This window comes from Meleagris gallopavo, chromosome 29 (genome assembly GCF_000146605.3).
Source record: "Meleagris gallopavo isolate NT-WF06-2002-E0010 breed Aviagen turkey brand Nicholas breeding stock chromosome 29, Turkey_5.1, whole genome shotgun sequence".
NCBI classification, from domain to species: Eukaryota; Metazoa; Chordata; class Aves; order Galliformes; family Phasianidae; genus Meleagris; species Meleagris gallopavo.
Genome location: NC_015039.2, coordinates 787,482 through 803,928, shown reverse-complemented (window position 1 = coordinate 803,928; position 16,447 = coordinate 787,482). Strand labels below are relative to the sequence as shown.

The 16,447-nt window shown below is 43.0% G+C and overlaps 1 protein-coding gene across 2 annotated transcripts; it reads right to left on the bottom strand.

Annotated features, from left to right (window-relative positions):
- Positions 1–556: 556 nt before the first annotated feature.
- DDX42 (DEAD-box helicase 42) lies at positions 557–15,486 on the bottom strand. Of its 2 annotated transcripts, XM_003213038.4 has the most exons (17): positions 15,233–15,486; positions 14,778–14,928; positions 14,115–14,176; positions 13,331–13,367; positions 11,740–11,889; positions 11,359–11,463; positions 10,652–10,771; positions 9,972–10,148; positions 9,358–9,486; positions 8,724–8,823; positions 8,016–8,063; positions 7,371–7,468; positions 5,860–6,136; positions 4,968–5,194; positions 3,661–3,771; positions 3,018–3,119; positions 557–2,145 (listed from the first exon to the last, which is right to left on the bottom strand). In XM_003213038.4, exons 1-17 carry the CDS (start codon positions 15,451–15,453, stop codon positions 1,426–1,428), a joined length of 2,835 nt encoding a protein of 944 aa, XP_003213086.1. In that variant the 5' UTR covers positions 15,454–15,486; the 3' UTR covers positions 557–1,425. The 2 variants fall into 2 exon arrangements, with proteins under 2 accessions (XP_003213086.1, XP_019478930.1); XM_019623385.2 differs by lacking the exons at positions 13,331–13,367; positions 14,778–14,928; positions 15,233–15,486 and having other exon boundaries at positions 14,115–14,160.
- Positions 15,487–16,447: the final 961 nt, after the last annotated feature.

The window sequence follows — 16,447 nt, the reverse complement described above, 5'->3', positions numbered from 1 at the left end:
AATTATTTTCTCAACTACTTCTGGTGAAAGAAAGGGATGCAGTCAGATCTCCAATAGGACAAATCTCTATCCCAGTGCCAGGAGAGCCAAAGGAAAAACTGGAGAATGAAAAGCACGTGCCAGGTGTTTTGTCTCAGTAATAAAACATTTACTAAAGCAAGCAGAAAGCAAATGCACAGCGGATAAAGAAAACATCACAATGTCACAAAAACCTGACAGTTTCTGATACTTCTCTGAGCAGAAACAAGACAGAGGTGAGTGCTGACGTGTTTCAACACAAGAGCTCCTCCTTACCTTCATGGCGCAAACAAAAAAGAAGTTAAAAAACAGATAATGCACACAGTGAGTTAAAAACGGGCAAGCAAGATTTTACAGTTTTAACTACACGTGTCCAACGTGGGGTGATATTTGAGCTGTTCCACTCCATCGATTGCTTTTCAGGTTCTCCCTAAAGGCTTCTGAGCAGCAGGTCCCTGAATTTCAGAATGAAGCCCTTTCATTGAGCTTCATTTCATGGGGGGCACCTTTGATTGCTGTGGGCATATCTACATTTTTATTTTTTTTTTCCCTTTTTTTGTTTTTACTTTGAAAGCAATCAGCCCTCTCATAACAGAGGGTGCATAGGCACAGCAGAGAGACACGTTTGCTATGCAGGCTTCCACCCAAATGAAGGTTATTGGGAAAAAAAGAGGTTCTTTACAAGGGAAAAAAAGACACCTGGGCAACAGGATTGCTGTACTGACCACAGACAAAGCAGGGACTCCACCCCCTACTTGTGAAATTGTGGTTAATTGGGCTGGAGAAGGATCCCTTCAAAAGCTTTCATAAGAAATGAAAGGAAAGAAAACTCAACTTGTTCCATCCCACCTAAAGCAAGAAAAATTGATACATTCTTAAGTGACAGGGAGAGATGGAAGGGGCAATCTGGAAGCCAAAATTTATTTGGGGATAAAAGAGGGTGTGAAAAGAAGAAACTGGAGAAGAACTCACCATAGTGAACAAACTGCTGAAAGGTTAATGTTAAACAGGTGGGTCCTGAGCATCAATAGATGGACTGGTTTCTAAGTGGGTATGCTGGTTAAGAAAAGACAACCTGAAACAGTTTCTTATTGTTCCAAGGACATGAAACAGCTTCTTTCTTGTCAAGAAGATCTGTTTAAATCCAGCAGAGTTATTTGAGCACTGAACGTTTAAAAGCAGAACCCAGGTAGCTTTATCAAAATGATTTCTTTTTGACTAAGCATTGCATGTACACACCATTAGAGTGAATGTCTGCAGGTGTACGGCGCAGACTCGCGTGGGGAGTTTGCGTGGCTTCCTTCTCCTCCCCCAGCTGCTCAACAACCAGTTACCAAAAAACCAAGAAATCCTCTGGATAAAAGACAGCACTACCTGCAGAAACCCCAGGCTGTGAAGCACCAGCTTTTAACTGTCCCATCGGCTCTTCTTACGTTTTGGGGGCTCTGGGACAGCAAAACCATCTGTCTTGTTGTCTCGGCTGCCGGCATCCTTCCTGTTCTCACCATTCCTGCTCTCGTTGCTCCTCCCTTCGCTGATATTCCTGCCGTCGACGTTATTGCGATTGGCACCTCCCACGTCGGCGAAGTGCCGGCTCTCAGCGTGGCGATGGCTGTCCCCGTGTCGGCCCTCCCCGTGCCGATAGGCATCGCTGTAGCGACCGCCCCCCTCTCCGTGATGCTGCAAGTCGTTGTAGCGACCGCCGCCCTCCCCGCGGCGCGGGACCTCGTTGTGCCGACTGTTCCTGTTGTCGCTGTAGCGTTCCCTAACGATGCCGCCGCCTCCGCCTCCACCGCTGCCACCGCGAGGAGCGCCGCCGGCGCTGCCGATGCCTTCCCGATTAGCGGCGCTGGCGTTTGCGCTGTTGGTGTTGTTGTAGCCCTGCATTCCGACGCTGGGAAAGGTGGGAACGCTGCTCAGAGTCCCGGTGCTGGTGAAACCCGGGACGCCCTTTGCTGCTGCGGTGGCTGCAATGGGGCTGTCAGGGTTTGCAGCATTTTGTTGTGCAGAACTTGTAGGTACTGAGTTCAAGCTCCCAGCGCTGGTCCAGCCACTCGCACCAGCAGCAGAGCTTCCAGTCTTTTGGTTATTTAAGCTTGCAGCAACAAAGTGGCTCTTGTACTGAGACTGCCAGAAAGAGATGGAAAGGAAAAGAAAAAAAAGTGTGTTTACCTCTGTGCTGCACTGCAGAACACACAGCCATCACGCAGACACAAGCCTGTCCTGAACTTTGGGATGTCCCCAGGAGAAAGAGCTCCTACAAAAACTCATTCTTGGAGTGAATCAGAATCACAGATTGGCAAGGGTTGGAAGGGATCACGAAGCTCCAACTCCCTGCCACACGCAGGGCCACCAACCTCCACATTTCATACCAGCCCAGGCTGCCCAGGGCTCCATCCAACCTGGCCTTGAACACCTCCAGGGATGGACGGGCATCCACAGCCTCTCTGGGCAGCTGTTCAGCACCTCACCACTCTCATAACAAAGAACTTCCCCCTGAAATCCAACTGAAATCTTCCCTCCCTCAACTTCAGACCATTTCCCCTTGTCCTGCAGTTATCAACCCTTTCAAAGAGTGATTACATTACTGCAGTGCTTATCAACACAGAATTAGTAGCAGACATCTGTTGCCTGACCACAGAAACAAGGGGACTTCTATATTGTGGGGTTAATTTTTACGCTCAAGAGTGCCAAACAGGATCAAGCATAGTAACAAACAAAATCCAGAGGCAAAAAAGAGCAAATAGGCAGTAAAACACAAAATCTGGCCAATGAATGTTGTGCAAATATGTTCAGTCCAGCCTGCATGCTAATTCTTCCACTTCAGACTCCATGCCCCAAGTGAATGAGACATGGCTGCAACTACCAAACTCAATTTCCCTGAAGTCAGCAGGGTTTCTGCACTTTCAGGGGAGAAAAAGTTTGTTTCAAACTATCAGTAGGAAACATTTTCCACCCCATTTCCTTTCCTCTTGAGTTAGAACTTGGATTGAACCAACCTGAAAAGCTGCTTTCATTGCTGTAAGTCTGTCTCCCATTGCCCCAGATGATGGCTTGTATGCTTCATAGTTACTCATCACACTGTTGTTGTTGCCACGGTCCTAATCAGAACGACAAAGGACAACTGGAGAGATTTATCCAACAGAAAGACATCACATTTCACATTTTACAAACCTATCATCACTCTGCACTCAGGGGATACACCCACTAAGGACCATGGACCTTCAGAGAGCACTGAGCAGCAGTGCAGTCTGCCCAATGTTCTTCAGGACAACAGAAAAGCAAAGGTGCAGGAGCTCTAAGCAACTCACTATGCAACAGTATAACCGTATTTACCATCTCCCTACAGCACAAGCAAAATGGGATCAGATGGTGGTGTTCACAGATGTCAGAAGCGTGACAAAGTGTGAACAAGACTTCAGCTGTGATTTCTGGATGAATGATGAGCACGATGCATTTCCAGCATGCCTGCAGTTTGTTCCTGTAAATGTTGGCAGTGAGCTGTTCTCCTAGGATGGACAGACCTATGCCATTTTGTGGAAGCAGAGGTTGTACTGACACAAATTGTTACACGGAAAAAAGGCAGCCCTAAGTTTAAAAGACCCAAGGACTGTAACCAACTTCTTCAGCATTCCTACTTACAGAACTCTCTGATCCCAGGCCAGGACGCTCACGATATCCTAAGCCACCACCACCAATATTCAGCTTCTTGCCTTTTCCTCCTTTGAAACGGGATTTCCGGAACCACGGGTTCTGTGCAAAACAAAAGCAAAGGGGAACAACACAGGGAAAAAGCAGCTTGAGAAACACAGGCAATGAAACTTAGAAAAGAAGGATTTTGAGCATTTTGAAAGAAAAAGATGAAGCATGCTGTTTCCCAATCCAGAACACAGCTGTTGCAAGGGATGGGACAGGGCAGACTGCACTGAGTGGTAACTTAAGCTGCAGAAAGTCCTGCCACACAGCTCTGAAGCTTTCCCTACAAATGCTCCTTATGAAAACTGATTTTACGTCCTGATCTCTTATCTATGTTAAAGTTTCAGAGGCTTGCTTTCTCTAAACCCAGGAATAAGTGCCATTTCTAATGTTATTCACTTGAGAGGTCTGCATTTACTCATTCCTGGGTTTTATGGATCTAGCCCATTGGCTGGTTAAGAAGAAATGAAGTTTTATCAGTGAAACTTTCTGCAACAAGCAGTGGCCAGGAAGGAACAGCCCAACCAGACCTCCCACTGCCAGGTTTTTAAATAATGGTTAGCTATGTGTCTCATCATGCCTGGTAGCTTGTTCAGACCCAAGTAAGTCCATAAGCCAAGCCATTCAGCTTCTGTCTTCTCTTCTGACAGGCAGCCTATGGAGCTGTGCATCACAGATTGTGTCACTTCTGAAAATGCTGCCTCTGTACGTCAGAAAAAAGCCCATTTACTTCCAGCAGTTGGCATCCGAGCTCTTGGTGATGAAGTCAGAAGTGTGTTAACCTATCTTTGAATGTGGAGATTACCAAAAAGCCTTTGGTCTCCTGCAGCTACATGGCCAGCACTGTGGTGCAAGTATTTAACTATCAGTCATACCTATATATAGCAAGCCTGTCAGACAGCACTGCCAAACAACAACCAGTTCAAACAGTGAATTAACCTGTAATCGTTTTCCAGTTCAGCTTTCAACTAACTTGCATTTTCTAGGTACCTGCCATAAATGCAGAGCAAAAATCTGATTGTAATGAGACACCAGAGTAGGTTACATATTGGAGTCCAAGATCTTCACCTCTCCCTTTCTTTCAAAAGTTATTAAATAAACCCACTGCTGTGCCAAGCCTGCTTAAAAACAATAGAGGTTGCCAAAAGAACACTGAGGATATATGATGGAACCCAAAACAAGTCTCCAAGTTCCTGGTTTTCTCTGCCATCTAATTAAGAACAGCTTTCCTCACAAAGTTTTTTGCTTTGTACCTGCATTGCTAGATCCAACAGCTCTTTGGAAACATGTTGATTAGCACCTTCCAGATTTCTGACAAGATCCCCAGCGAAGTTGCTGTCCTTGGGAGTCAGCAGGGTGTAGGCAACTCCCTTCTCGCCCGCCCTGCCGGTACGCCCGATCCTGTGGGTGTGTGTGTCAATGTCCCGAGCCACATCGTAATTAATCACAGTCTTAATGGAAGGAATATCCAACCCACGAGCTGTAATCAAGAGCAATACAGTGGGAAGGATCATTACACCTTGCAAGGACTCAAAGCAATGCCATTCATACCAGCACATCATTCTGCTCCAGCACGTGAAGTTTCTACACGAACAGATCATAGTTAAGACATCTTTTGTGGGCTGAAACTCTTTGTTATCTTAAGTGCAGAGATATCATTCATCACCAGCTCACAGGACTGGAGATGGAAGATATCAGTTCAAATAACTGTTACTTCAAGAGAGAAAGAGGTCTTGAATAAAGGACTGTGACGTTCATTCTTTGTTCAGCTAAACATCTGGGTACAAAAGCTGTTCTATAGAAGGCCTCAAGTGTTTCCACCTCCTTTTCATATAAGCATAAGTAAATTTGTCAGCTGATTAATTAATAGCAACTATTTCCTTCAGAAGCAGCTTATTTACTTTCTGTATATTAAAATATCTTTCTCTTTCTCTCTCTCTCTCTCTCTCTCTTTCTATCTGTCACTGTATATTTAACATCACTAGGAAACTATCATAATAAAATCCCTTGCTAACAGTGTATACTTCTGAAAAACATCTGGGACACAGTGTGTAGCAGGCCCTCTTGTCTTCCACTGAGGTGTGTTACCTTTCCTGCTGATATCCACAACTTGCATGAGCTGCAGTTCCTTATAAATCCACATACCTGCTACATCAGTAGCTACCAGTATCGGGATCCCCTTTTTCTTAAATTCTGAAATGACTTTATTCCTCTCACTCTGGTCCATGTCACCATGAAGGAGCCCCAGGTTATGATCCTCCTGCTTGAGGTTATTAGCCAGCTCTTCAGCGTTTGCCTTCTTAGTGACAAACAGGAGAACACTCCCAGAAGATGTGAACTCCACAAGGCGCCGTGTCAGCCAGTTCCACTTGCTGGGACCAGAGGGGAAAATCTCCACTATTTGAGTAACGTCTTCATTTGCCTAAGGAGAGAAATAAGCAGTGCTGCAGGATGCAAAGGGTGGTACAGCAAACACAGACCGAATAAAAATCAGGAATTTGAACTGATTTTGAGAGCAGAAGCAGGGAACTGACATTCTCCTCTGAGCGAGGCTGCAGCTGCCTCCTGCTCACTTCATGGCTGACCACTTTATCTTCACAGTGCAGAAATGGCAGGAGAGGTGAGCTACACTTTAAAAAACTCGAGAGGCAAACTGCAGTTGCTGACATGATGCAGTTTAGCATCCAACTGACAGGAAGATGAGTATTTACAATTCTGATGTGAGGTTTGAGGTGGAGGGGGTGATCATCAGTGAAAGGTATTCAAATGGGGGTCAGAGAAAGCACCTCTGTGAGCTGTGACTGCCCAGAGCATCACAGAGAAAGGAGGTATAAACAGACTCCCTGTCCACTTTACTGAGATAATAAAAGTGCAGTGGGGCAAAAAACTATCTGGAAGTTTCTAGGAAAGATTTGGTTTTTACACATTTAAATGGTAATTACTGGGAGGACTAAGTTCTCAGACTAGTAATTTTGACCAGAGAAAAGAAACTGACTGAACAAGATAAGCTGCTCCTTCTCTTAAGCAAAGCATAGGAAAAACAGTTTCCTAGAAAGACAAGGCTGCAGGTAGCTACTCATTTTTTGTTAGTAAGGAATATCTCATGGGGACAAAAAATGCAGAGAATGGGCGGAAAAAAAGAATGTTCAGAAGACAGCTTGTGAAACTTTGCAACAGTGCAAAGCCTCTTCACAGTAAGTGTGCACATCCACCCACTTCAACTGCAGCAATAAGTCTGCTAGCAGTTCAACTGCTACGTCAAGCAAGTATAGAATCAACAATCCCACATAAACCAGCTGAAAGGCATTACAACCAGCTTCAAATCCTCCACTGCAAAAGCTGTCATTGTTTTATTTATCCTTGTGAGACAAAGCAGAAGGATATACCCACTGATTCAGTCCAGCAAACAGATCAGTCACTGCATTAATGTTGTTTCACTGCACGATGAAACTCACCCACCACCACACGAATATGTGCTGGCAAAAAGCTCAGTAAAATCAACACAAAGAACAGCACAACAACAACAACCACCCAAAATATTCTTTGCTAAACATTAAGTATTTCCTTCTAAATTTATGAGCTGGCTGCTGCAGTTTAACATAAATTTCAGACAACGGTGTGATTCATTTCTGTGACTGTCTCAGAAGTGTGATTACCTCTCCAATGTCTCCCTGCACCACTCGAATTGGGTCGATCAGAATATCTCGGGCCAATTTCTCAATCTTCTTACGGAAGGTGGCACTGAACAAAAGGGCTAAAAGGAGGAAAAAAACAGTATTTGAATTCTCTGAAAAATAAATCTTTTACGATTGTGACAACACTGCATGCGTGTTATAAACCTGTATGGCTGTATTGTGTCAGTGATCCAAAGCTACAGTCTGTCTTACCAGTTGTAAGGAGAATCAGAAGTCACACTATTAGAATTCCTCAAAGGAGAAACACCTTTCATGGTATTTGAAACAAGATGTGAATAATACGTGGCATGCTGCAAGCCTTTTTTTAATCACAGTTTAGAACATGGGATCTCAAAGCATGTGAATATTAATTCAACTGATCATCCTTCCTCTGAGTAAAGACTGCAGGGGGATTACAGAGGGATGAACAATCTGGTAACAAATGCTCACACTTCACAAGCAACCTCTCCCAGCAGCCCACAAAGAGTAACACCACAGAATCCTGCAGAATGGATTTCCTGTTCTTGTCACAGCCACGCAATCTCTGTTCCAGATTCTGAACTGGCAGTCCACCACACAGCCTCCTTCAGCTCCCAGTAGTTTAATGTGAAACATGCTCATACTCACTCTGTCTATCCGGACGCACGTGGCTTGCAATTGATCTGACCTGGTATTCTGGAAAAGAAGGAACACGCTCCAATCAACACTGCATGTTTGTTAGCAAGTAGAATAACTCAAAGTGCAACTTCACTACTTTATTTAACAAACAGAATGAATGAATGCTTCTTGTTCTATTGAATTTTGCTGTGACTTTCCAGTTCTCTCTGCCGCAGAAGGAAAGTTCCTTTACTGTACAAAGTTCAGCAAAAAGTTCTTTAAGCAAAGATCTGAGCTGAATCAGAGTGCACCCTGCACATCTCAGGTGCCTCCCTCGCTTTGCAGAATCAAAGCACTCTCAGATTTTTACTATGCCCCGTGATTCTCGGGCACGTATCCAACATCAGACAGATGGGAATGACTGATCCTGTTCCAATAAAGCAGAGAGTTCTTACAACACCACTGGATTGCATTCACAGAATCAAGGCAGAGAAGTGAGTTGGCTGCAGATATTCATCACTTTTAAGATAAAAATCAGGATTTCTGGAATTTATCAACTGGGTTTCACAGATCTCTATATCAACAGATATTAGATGTTTCAATAATTGTGTGTGTTACTGTGTATACTTTCCTTAAGTATTTTCCAGTATACAACACTTCAGGAGTTATAAACAGTCACACTGAGCAGAGAAACACACACCACTGCCTTCCAAAACAGTGACTTTTGTTAGAACATACCAAACCCCATATCAAACATTCTGTCTGCTTCATCAAACACAAGGTAAGTGACTCTCTGAAGGTTTGTAGCTTTCTTTTTCACATGATCAATCAAACGACCCTGTTGGGAGAGTGGGGAAATAAATATTAACAGTCAGTTTGCAAGCATATTAAAAGTGTTAACATACTCAACCTCAGAACTCGTGCTCTTATCCTCACCATATCTGCTTTTATCCTCACCAGAGGCATAGAACAGAAAACATCTCAGGGCTTAGTCCAGAACTAAATGTCAATATTCAAGGCTTAGAAACAAATAACTAAATCTCTCATCAACTACACTGTCAAAGCTGAATTTTAGGGATAGCTTTTGAAGGGCAGCAGTGCTGACATCCAAGAATTGACCATTCTTCATTTCAATTAACTTTAACTGGGAACTGACTATTAAAACCTCAAGTTTTTGGTGCAGGAGTTACTCATGCTTTGCTTTTTTGGCCCAGTACCCCAATAAATAGCCACAATAGAACTTCCCCCAATCAACAGTTTTGCACAAGTTTTTAACCAGCTCTTGCAAAAAGCGAGGTCGTTTGAGAACAGCCCTCATTCAAATCACTCCTGATTCAACGTTTCATTGTACTGTTGGCATAAAGGTACTCACTGGTGTGCAGACCACAATCTCTGCCCCCTCCTGGAGGGCTTTGGCTTGCTCCCACATGCTCCCTCCTCCATAGACTGCTACTGAGCGCAGGTTGTACGCCTTTCCAAAGCGCTTACATTCAGAATGGATCTGAGGATTTAAACAGAACACCTCACAGTTCACGTTACACAGATCTGAGAAAATATACCTACCTTAACAACAGAGCCCTGCTCATGAGGTCCACTTTTCAGCTAACAGCTTCATGAAATTATTCAGAAATCCGCAGGGCTGAACACTCCAACATTTGTGGACAATTTCCATTCGCTTACTGGGAAAATGCATTTAGCCACTCAACTGCAACATGAGCTACAGGCTTCCACACGTACAGCTTGTGGCAACAGACCCACAACACTCTCAATACTTGGGAATAATTTAGGATCACTGTGTAAAATTAACGATGATTTAAAATTTGTCATGATCCTACAGCAAAAAGGAGTGTAAGTGAGGGCTGTGAGCTTACATGGAGTCATGGCCAGGGTAATTTCTTGCAAATGAGGTTCTCTGGCAACTTCTGCACAGAATTTTGCCTTCTCTAGGAACACTGCAGGGCACATACATGCTCTGTGGACACATACCTGTTGGCAAAGCTCTCTGGTCGGGCATACAATCACTGCAATGGGGCCATCTCCTGGTTCAAGCTCCTTTTGATCCATGATGTGAATCAGCATCGGCCAGATGAAGGCTGCTGTTTTTCCACTTCCAGTCTTAGCTATCCCAATCATATCTCTGCCACTCATGGCAACTGGAACACCCTTAAAATAAGGAAATTTTAAACCCATATTCTACCTCGGTATTACACAAAGAGCTCAGATAACAAAAGAAATGCACATTACAAGGACTCACAGCAATATATCTGGATGCATACACAGTTACACACTTTTATTGCCAAATTCAGATTAGCTTGTTTCAAAGACTCAAAGCAAATGTCAGCGTTTGGGCACAGTACTACAGCCTAAGGATATATTCACCTGGCCACAAATGCTTCCTGTCCAGCTGTAAGGATGCTAAAAACAGAATTCTCTGAGCCTATCCCTTCAGTAACCATTCTGAGTGACAAAGCATGCAGTTCATCCCCACTGCTGCTATAAGGACCTTTCAACCTTTTAGAAAAGAAATTTAAAACACCCAAAGCTCGCTTCCTAGAAAAAGGAAACATTTTTTTCTTCGTGACAGTTTGGAAACTAGCATTAAATACATCCTCATATGCACTAAGGACCTTTCTATGTATTCTGTTAGCTCCAGTAACAATCCTCACCTGACATTGTATAGGCGTGGGCTGGGTATACTCAGATTTCCTAATTTGATGCATAAGCTGCTCATCAAATCCAAAATGAGCAAAACTGCTGCCTGGTCTTGGAGGAGCAGCACCGGAGACCTTAGAAATAGAAACATTGTTCATAGAAAACAGTAAGAGAAAAAACAAATACAGAAATGAATGAAGCGTCTTTATTTCAGTAAGTTATTTTTTATTTTTTTACTTATTTTAAGTAAACTTAAGTTTAACTTGGCACAAATTCCATATGCACTGTGTAAACAGGACTTCCAGATATTAAAAACCAAACATAAATTGTCAATCAACACAAGTTACTAAAAAATCACATCTACCTCCTTGTATAACTGATCTTCTTCCTCCCCAGCTAGTTCCCTTCACAGGGATCACCACACTAACACGTTTCAAATGGGAAAAATACTCAATTCTTGCTTAAAGCATTTCCAGTTTCAGTTCTAAGCTCTGTGGTTCTCAAACAAAAGTGCACCCACACAACTGGCAATGGATGCCCACTTAGAGAAGACTAGAGACAACTTTGAAGACCTGCTGAGGAAAACCATGCTCCTTTATATCAAAGCCACTGAAGGTGTCCAAGAGGCTTGGCATTCCAAACCTTTAATTAAAACTGCTGAGGCAGTTTGAAAGAATGGAAGCAGAGAGCTCCCGAGGATGTGGCTCTGTGACATGCTTACCCGCAGGTTCAGCTTGTGCCGTAACTCCACCACCTGCTGTGGGGTCAGACTGGTGATCTCTTCATGCTCATCGTAGAAGTTTTTCTCAAATGGGGGATATTCAATCTGCAAGAGTAATTACTCAGTTAATCCAAGATTCGAGTTTCTCTCTGAACATCTTAATTTTGGAGGGAAAGGTTTGAGAAAAAGTTAATTGTCTGCAATAACGTTGATTTAATATGAAGTAATTCTAAGGGTCTTCAGTGTGACTCGAGTGGCACAGCAGTGAAATACTACCTGACAACACTGATGCATTTGGAAGGAAGCATATTTCACTCTACTTCCTAGCCCCTGCCTTTCTACAATCCCTCAGACACAACAGGATGCAAAATAACTTCCTACCTCTGAATGGTCAATAGGTGGAAGAGGGTCAATGATTTTTTTGGATGGTGCAATTGGATTCCCATCACTGTCATACTCCAGATTATCCTCTTCCTCTTCTTGCACCACACCAGCAGTGGGGTTTTCAGCCATGTAGCGAAAATAAGCTTCCTGCAGCAAAACATACAGTAAAATTGCATACAACAGGATGCAAAAATACCACCTTTGTTTAAACAGTGTAGATGTTAGACGGCTGTTTGTTTTCACACACATCACTGAGAAACAGAACATTCACTAGGACTGGTTCTTCTAATAAATATCAACAGTTATGCCCAGAAAAAGGACAAGAAGAAACAAAGAGAACAACTACAATGTTCAGTTAGACCACAAAATGCTTTTAAAAAAAAACAAAAAAACAAAAAAACAATAACAAACAACCTTCTTCTCTTACAGGTCTGCTTAAGAACTTCTTCCACTCGTAAGGCTTTAACAATAGAAGAATCTATTCTTATTTCCACATGAACAAAACACAAATGCTGTAGGTTTCTATACAGTGAACACAATGTTACTCTATGTTTACCTCTTTGCTATAAAGAAACTATGCTAAAGTTTCTCCTCTTCCCCTAATTACACTCAAGAAATGAAAAGCAACAGCAAATGGGAAAGAAACTATTTCAGGAGTCCTCTGACACAAGCCCAAGTTAGAAGCTGTCACATGCCACCCTCACAGCTTCTCACAGAATCCCATTTATGTCTCACTGGCACAACAAGACATTCTCATGCAGAAACACCAGCCTCAATGGACTTTCTTCAAGCAAAGATTTATGATCAGATTTTTAAAGCAAGGTTCCATTACAAAGGAATGTGTACACCCATCTGGCTTTTTCATTCACATGGCCAACTGTCACTCAGCCATCTGAATATGCATACAATATACTTCCTAGCAGCTGTCTGCAGGTGTAGGTTACCCTAGCTTGAACTTGAGCATGGCTACATTCAGCAAATTGGTAGCAAAGGCCAACGGGCACAACAAGCCTTCCATCCTCTGTGTTATTACAACTACTGGGGTAGTTATTAACTGTAATTTGGTAGGAAGGTGCAATTTTGAAATGAAGTGCTTCCTTTTTGCTTACTATTCTGTTACAGCAATGCCTACAATCCTCAGAACTGGATTGGATTGTTTGGATACAATCCAAACAGAACTGGAGCCTTGCTGAAAACAAAGAGCAGAAAGCCTGATTCTTGCCCTCAACAGACACAAAATTTCACTGCAAATAACTTCCACAGTGGTGCTCCATATTAGTTGATTCAGCTCATCTCAAACTTGATGAGACCTTTAGATACCAAAAAACCTGTTATACAGGAAGTTGAAATTCAAATGGACTGGAAAAATCTTCTCAAAATAATAAAAAAAAGAAATGGTCTGCTAGTATTCTTCTTTTTTTAATGAAACACCTAGAAGGGTGGAGGCAGCAGGGTAACCACTAGAGCTTCCTGCTGAATTGTCCGGGTACTGTGCATGGCACTGGAGTTTTGCTTGTACCTAGCAGTTATGTATTTGGGGAGGGAAGATAAACAAATAAGAAGATAGAAAGACTGCATAGGAACTCACTTGGTCATCTTCCTCTTCAATGTCATCTCGAATACCCCTGGAAAAACAAGCGGAGAAAAAAAAACTTCCCTGCAAGTGTTCCACATACGCAGCTCCATACTTTCAATTGATTAGTGCTGAGCTCCATATTTTGTGGAAGACACAACACTAACAACTCAGTAACATTTATAATCCCAACCCATGGATTTTTCATCCTTTGGTGTCAACCATAACAACGACCCTGCAAAGACTTCATTTTACTTCTATTAACGAGACTGAAAGATTAGGGTTCCGTCTTCCCAGTAGAAGCCACATCAAAGATCATCCTGGTCTAAGCTCTCGATGCTACCAGATGTCCCATAACTGAAGAGGAATATGAGCCAGGAAGTGCAAATCCGGTTCAGAACATCCCCAGGTGGTGATTTGGATCCGGTGTTCTGTTTCAGGACCATGTATAATCTGATCAACCCCATGCAGTGCAAGTCCTACCAACGTTTCTGACATTTACAGCAAGAATCAACGGCATCATTATTTACCTTGGTCAACACTGATAGGTAAGCTGCAAAAATGTAAACTGCTAAAACTCCAAATTTTGCATCCCAATTGTCAGACATTACCTAAAGCATCACCTGACAGGGAACATCTTAAAACAAGTCTGGAGGAGCCTCCAGTATCTCCAGTACTACGGGAAGCAGTACTGTTTCATATTATCTACAGAACAATGAACATCAACAAAATGCATTGGAATTTTTTTTAGCACCATACAAGACATTGTTAGGCTTGGGAATTACAGTAAAGAACTTACTTAGCATTCTTTTTTTCCTTGTCTTTATCCTCCAGCCTCTTCATGTCTCGAGCAGCTTGATCCTAACAGGTTATAAAATTGTGAGACGTTAAAAAAATAACAAGATGATAAAAAAAATGGGAAGGAAAAATCATTCCTACATAACTAGACCACCACACCAGAGAGATAACACTTTCTCAACTAAATCTTCTCTCATCCCACATCCTACTACACTAAACAAGTTTTCCTAGTAATTACTTTGAGATTTAATTATAACTTCGTGGCAGTGTTGCTGAAAAAATACATTCTCTACACTCTTCTGGAAAACACTGTGAAAGAATCCAGCTAAGAATTGCAGCTAAAGAACAGTTTGTGATAAATTCAAATCATTTCCATTCAAGCTGTGAAAAACACACAAATCCTCAGTGTTGCACTTAGAGGTGTACGATGATGCTGTGCAGCCTTAGCATGCCCAGAACATGAAGATAAGCTACTGGAAATTGTATCGACTACCTCCCCATTTAATTCATCTTTGAGTTCTAATTAGCAGCATCTTACATAAAAAACAAAAGCTAAGTGACATTTTGAAGTCAGCTGCCAAAGCCATGACAGGCATTTGCTGCTCCTGATGGGAGAGAAGTACTGCCACGTGAGTTAATAAACATTTCATGAGCTGGGTCTTGCCTCCACTTCAGCCATGAATGCCTCCAGAGGATCATCATCGCTGTCAGAGTCGGCCGATTTGGAATTAAACTGCTGGCGAGTGGGGGAATTCTCTGCAGGAATGTATGGCAAGTCAACATTGCTGTTATCCTCCTCTTCATCCTCAAAGTACCTGAGAAGTCGCAAACATCAGCCCAGTCAGCACAGAGCCCGTAGCAACACACTGTCTTTCGTGGTTTCTGAGTCAAGTTTTCCACACAGAAAAGGATAATAAGAGTCAGTGCACACACAGGGTTTTCCTGCAGGTGACCGACTCAGGTTTCTTCGATATTATTGCTGTGTTAGAGCACTTAGTGTTGAGCGGGCTCTTCTAAATATCGAAACCTCATACATGTCACAAATACTTCCACTGCTCTTGGAAACAGCAAAAGACTAAAACGTAGAACCAGAGAAATGCAAGAAATAACCCTACTTACGCATTTTCTTCATCGAAATTCGCTCGCTTTGACCCAATTTTGTAGAAAGAAGGCAGCTGTGGAGGTCCTGATTTCGCAAACGCAGCAGAAGAACCGGCTGTTCCAAAAGCACTGTGAGACTGCTGAGAAAGCTTCGGCTCCTCTTTCTTTCCAGGGGTTATGGCAAATCCACCAAAACCAAAGCCTCTCTTCGTACCAGGTCCACCTTTATTCCAATTCATGATGCCTTCAATAGATCTGTTAAAATCAGAACAGATAAGCTCATGCCTTTCTGCTTTAGGCAGGTATTGACTACTGGCATGATTTTTCTTGAAAGCAGATTACTGTACTCATGATAAAGAGACCTGGGAACTATAACAGACATGACTTTGATCTGCTCCCCAAAAAGGATTTAGCCTTTGTCCTTTTCTTGTAAGCTTAAGTGCATCTGCAATCTGAATGACAGTAAAACAAAGAAATTCCCTTCTAAAGCAGACGGTGTCTCTAAAATACTACTTAAGCATATGCTGCTTGTCCTGTTTGCTTTACAGCTTTCATTTTTATAAGACAAACAAACTCAAAGCCAGAACCTGGAACACAGGAGAAACAACACTTCCCATTTAAAATAACTTAATTACTTTGTTTGCATGATCAAGTTAACTCATATCTTGAAGATTGCCAAAAAGAGTATGACCACACTGCTTTCAAGTGTGGTGGAATGGGATGGCCCACCAGCCATGAGTCTTATTACAAAAATTCTCACTTCCAGTGGGAATCATACAGTGGCAAAATAAACGAGTTTAAAATAATCTGAGGATAAATCCTGCTGCTGCACCCTGTGCAGAACATTCAGCAGCTCGGGACTTGCTTGGTAAATCTCAAGTCCTGAACACCGGGCTCATCTCAAGGCAAACTCTGCTTTTCAGTGTCCCACAGCACTGCTGGGTGCCCCACCCCTCCGTGCCTGCAGTTTGCCCACCCGCGTGCTCCACAGGAGATCTATCAGCACACACACGGGGCGGATGGCACGCTGCGCTTCTGCTGCTGACAGCACAGCGGGCAACCTTTTCAGTCACAACGTCTGAACTGCGGGACTCTTCCTCACTGTACCGACCCAGAAATTAAGGAACCATTCGTCGGATCTGTCACCCATGTGAAAACCTCCCAGGCGGCTCACTTCGTGCACAGGACGGCAATGGGACGCAGCGGGGACCGTGCGGCAACGCGGGGCTCGGC

Excerpts from the sequence above, each read along its gene's own strand:
- DDX42 (XM_003213038.4), bottom strand. The coding sequence starts at position 15,453 with ATGAATTGGAATAAAGGTGGACCTGGTACGAAGAGAGGCTTTGGTTTT. Across the intron at positions 14,177-14,777 it reads CATTCATGGCTGAAGTGGAG|GATCAAGCTGCTCGAGACAT; the intron begins GCAAGACCCAGC and ends ATAACCTGTTAG. Across the intron at positions 7,469-8,015 it reads CGTGCGTCCGGATAGACAGA|CCCTTTTGTTCAGTGCCACC; the intron begins GTGAGTATGAGC and ends TCCTCCTTTTAG.